Genomic DNA, 4,483 nt, shown 5'->3' on the forward strand with positions numbered 1-4,483 from the left:
CAGGTGTTTTTTTTTTTAATTTGTGTAAGGGCAATTCCGTCAGTTCAAGTCTATTTTTTAACAGTGTTAGTCATGAACTGACGGAATGGACCTATCTGTTACCATTTGCAAACGTCAAGGGGGTATGCAGAATTTTCCAAACCTGGGGGTTGAAAATATCCTTTCGTTAAACCTCAGGGGGGTATGTGTAAATTACCCAAAAATAAATTTGACCGGGTTAGTTAATGCCGACGCGGAGATGAGTCATAATATCTTGGTCTGACTGCAAGACAGACAGGCGTGAATCGTGATAGGAACGGGTTATGGTTTCGGGTTCGGATTCGGGTTATAGCTGTAGGTGAGAGTGAATATCAGAAATTCAGAATAGAATAAAACTGTTGATCCAGTAGTTGTTATTATCCAGTCGGGCCAACCGCCAACGGAGACGATTCGTACACAGGAAGGACACCTGGCAAGTTGCAAACAGTAAAGGAAAGGGTATTTCAGTCATTTAACTAACCTCCACTGTCCCCTTAACTTACTAAACTTATCCTAATCCTGTTTTACACATCATTAATCGAAATCTTAAATATCATTAATCCAAATCGAATGAGAAAAAAATGGCATTTAACAAGGAAAGCGACCACCTCATGTGAGAAATCCAATCAAAACTGTTCTTGTGGAATAATTTTTCTTTGGGGTCCTACATATTATTCTGATCTGACGATCCTAGAGACGTTCTCATGTAAGTCTCTATCAATTCAGTTGTCTGTGGAGCGAAGTGTACGCTCTACACGTCTTTTCGGACCAACTTGCGCTGCCCCTTCTTTCTCTCTCCTCCTCTGAAGCTTAAAAGAAGAAACAAACACAGAGAACAAGGTACGCGTCCGTAAAAGGAGAAAACGCACACACCACCGCCACCACCACCACCACCACCCCCGCCGCCAATTCCTCCTCCTCTTCCTCCTCCTCCCCCCTTTCCTTCCATCTCTTCCCATCCAATGTAGGAACTTCGACCAGGAGTGAAGATTTGGGCTTGGATTTGAGCTTTAGGAAATTTCTAGGGTTTATTTCTTCTGTTAATGGGGGCTGGATTCTCTGGTTTTGCAGCAGAAAGTGAAGGAGGTGATTCTCTTCCGAAGCCTGGTCTGGGAGACTTACCGGAGAGCTGTGTTTCTTCAATTCTTATGTATTTGGATCCACCTGATATTTGTAAATTGGCACGGTTGAATGGAGCCTTTCGTGGTGCTTCCTCCGCTGATTTCGTCTGGGAAACAAAGTTGCCTTCAAATTATCGTTACCTGATCGACAAACTATTCGATAAGGTTCCCGTGAATTTGACTAAGAAGGATATTTACGCCAGACTTTGTCACCACAACCGTTTTGATGGTGGTTCTAAGGTACGGTTATCATCGTTCATCTCTGAAATCTGAATGGCTGTTTGAGTTTTAGATCTTTTCGCCCCAGTTGTCATTACAGTTTGGGAAATCGTGATTTTGTTCAGGAGGCTTGGCTGGACCCGAGGACGAACGCGATTTTCTTGTCGATTTCTTCCAAGGCGCTGAGAATAACCGGGATAGATGATCGGAGATATTGGAGTCACATTCCAACTGAGGAATCTAGGTACCATACAAGTACCCAAAAAACAATTTCTTAAAATTCTTCCGAGAAATCCGGTGAATTTTAGTTTCTCAACCTCCCTAATATTTATTAAAGCTTTCAGTCATGGACTTGATAATTTTGTTTGTTGAGTTCCTGCCAAAATACGATATGATGGGAAATCATGAGCCCAAGCAGAATATCAACTATTTTGTTCATTAAAAAGCCTTTAAAACTAATAGGAAAATGTCTTTCTTTTTCCCTTTTGCTTTCAGGAAGAAAAATATTTTGTTCTTTTTGGGGAAGAAAACCAAAATTCCATTATATGTGAAAGTTACTTGCAATATCTAACGGTGGTTTATTTGGAAAATAACTTTTACTGTATATAGCGTCAGTCTCTGTTCTTGGCTGCTTGGTGCCTTAGCCTGCTCTGTGAATTGGTCAAGTTGTGAAGTTAATAAAAAATGGACTATTGTCTTTTAAATGTGCATGTAATGGAGTGACATACCTTTGTTATGCGTAGAATGAGCTTAGATGAATCACATATTGCATGTAATGGAGTGACCTACCTTTGTTATGCCTAGAATGAGCTTAGATGAATCACATATATCAGCATTTTCTCATATTTATGATATTAGGTTCCAAATGCAATAGAGTGCTCAGTTTTTTTTCCCCCCAAATTTTGTTTCTGAAAAAATTAAAATGGTAGAAGCCATTTCCATTTGTTCATCATATGGCTTGAGTTGATTAAATTTTAGGGTTGAAGCACATATTAATCTTAAATCCACCTAGCTCTTCTGATTTTATAACACTGATGATGGTTTAAACATTCATTTCAATATTCTGCACCATTTAGTAAGTCACATCCCTGTATTAAGAATGATTATGTGCAGAAAATTTTCCTTCACATCCAACATTTCTATGTTTCAAGATTACCAACCTCACCGATTAACTGACTTTGCTAATGTAATAACGTATTCAACACTTCTAGGTTCCTCAACAATCATTCTTCTTTAATTTTTTTATGAATAATTTGACTGAATTCTTCTGTTGAAATATGTTCAAAGATATATTAATTCCGGTATGTTGCAGGATCGTAAATTGATTTGCTGCGCAGGGAAGAATTCAATTATTAATTTACCAAGTTGGAAAGAACACTAATTATTTTATTTCAGTCATTGTAGAGAAGGGCAAATAATTTTCTTTTTTAATGACTGGCGTCTTCCAAGTTTAGGAAGAATAAAGGGAAAGGGACAGATTCCCAATACAAGAGGCCAGATTAAGATGTGTTAATGGGACTAGATTCCACTAGAAGCTGAAAAACAAGGAAAAGGATGAACTGGGTGGGTTTGGATGGAGTAGTTTGTGCCTAGAGAGGGAGGACATTTTGGTATCTTTCAAATCGTACGGCTATCTGGGAATGAGTATCAGATACTTTTGGAACAATTCCAGATGGGAAACATGAAACTGTTAGTCATTCTTTTTATAAATTCATTCTATACCATGCTAGCTTGGAATTTGGATTCCTCTCTGCCATGTGTTTTAGTAACTAGGGATGCTCATGAAGGAAACCAATATATCCTTGCCTACTTGTTGAGAAACTGTGTTGGGTCTTATCGACTGATCTGGAACTATTCCTTTTTTTATTCAGTTGGAATTATGGATCCAAGTTCCTAAATGTTAATAGATTCTAGTCTTCTCAGTTACACATCTTCTAGATTTTGTTTGTGGAATGAAAGAAAAATAAGAGAATTGATCTGGGTAATCTTTTGTTGCTTGTAGATTCCGCACGGTGGCTTATCTTCATCAAATCTGGTGGTTTGAGGTAGGAGGGGAAGTTGAGTTCTGCTTTCCAGTGGGAACATATAGCCTTTTCTTCAGGGTTCAGCTGGGCAGGGCCTCTAAGAGACTTGGCCGCCGAATCTGCAACCCGGAGCACGTCCATGGTTGGGACATAAAGCCTGTCCGTTTCCAGCTGTCAACATCAGACGGTCAGCATGCGCAGTCGCAGTGCTATTTGAGTGAACCAGGGAACTGGAGTCACTGTTATGCTGGAGACTTCATTGTGGAGAACCCCAATGTGCCAACAAAAATCAAGTTTTCAATGACCCAGATCGATTGTACACACACCAAAGGGGGCCTTTGTGTAGATTCAGTTTTGATATGCCCTAGTGGGTCTAAACTTTAGAGAGAGGTTAACACGTTTTTTAGTTTGTAGTTGACCTGTATAGGAACACAGATGGTGGGAGTAGCCCCAAAATGTAGAAGAGAATCAGATACGGCTTGGGTTCTTTTGGTTCATCTAAGCCACAGAGGAGATACAGGGTTTGCAAGCAAAGCATGGAATGTGTATGTATGTATCTTGCTTTCTGTTTGTTTAATTTGTTCATCGACAAATGGTTGTCGATGCTATTCTCTCTGTCTTTGTCCAAAGGCTTTGATCTTGGAGTACATTTTTTTGGTTGGTTTTATGAAACAACGAAGCTTTCCTCTAGTTGTCTCTCTCACTCTCTCTTTTTTAGTTTTTTTTGATCTCTTCCCTTTATCACAAGTGTCTCTAACGCCAACCTCTTAAAAAGAAGAGGAAAGCCTTTGACATAGGCCCAAGCTAATTGACACGTCAACAACCTTGGATTGGATGTCATTTTTAAATTATAGAATCATCTTGGAAAAAAAATCTTCTACATTCTAATCTTGCGGGGCACTGCAGTGTTGAGCTCTCCTCAACACGTGGAAGATCTCACATTGAGCTCACATCATTGGAGGAAGCTTTTTTTATATGTCGAGCTCTCGGGCCAGCCCGCACTGCTGTGCACCGCATGCAGATGCCTACACTGTAGAGGATTTTTATCCTAAAATCTCTGCAATGGCTCGAGTCCTATCACCTGCGTAAATAAGGAATGAT

General features: G+C 39.7%; 1 protein-coding gene across 1 annotated transcript; it reads left to right on the plus strand.

Moving 5' to 3' along the window:
* Positions 1-954: 954 nt before the first annotated feature.
* LOC122647776 (F-box protein PP2-A13-like) lies at positions 955-3,955 on the plus strand. The gene is made up of 3 exons (XM_043841095.1): positions 955-1,379; positions 1,484-1,602; positions 3,361-3,955. The coding sequence occupies exons 1-3, from the start codon at positions 1,062-1,064 to the stop codon at positions 3,764-3,766; spliced, it is 843 nt and encodes a 280-aa protein (XP_043697030.1). The 5' UTR covers positions 955-1,061; the 3' UTR covers positions 3,767-3,955.
* Positions 3,956-4,483: the final 528 nt, after the last annotated feature.

Source organism: Telopea speciosissima, chromosome 1 (assembly GCF_018873765.1).
Source record: "Telopea speciosissima isolate NSW1024214 ecotype Mountain lineage chromosome 1, Tspe_v1, whole genome shotgun sequence".
Taxonomy (NCBI): domain Eukaryota; kingdom Viridiplantae; phylum Streptophyta; class Magnoliopsida; order Proteales; family Proteaceae; genus Telopea; species Telopea speciosissima.

Coding starts and splice junctions, on each gene's coding strand:
- LOC122647776 (XM_043841095.1), top strand. CDS start 1,062: ATGGGGGCTGGATTCTCTGGTTTTGCAGCAGAAAGTGAAGGAGGTGAT. Junction 1,380..1,483: donor GTTTTGATGGTGGTTCTAAG/GTACGGTTATCA, acceptor GATTTTGTTCAG/GAGGCTTGGCTGGACCCGAG. Junction 1,603..3,360: donor ATTCCAACTGAGGAATCTAG/GTACCATACAAG, acceptor TGTTGCTTGTAG/ATTCCGCACGGTGGCTTATC.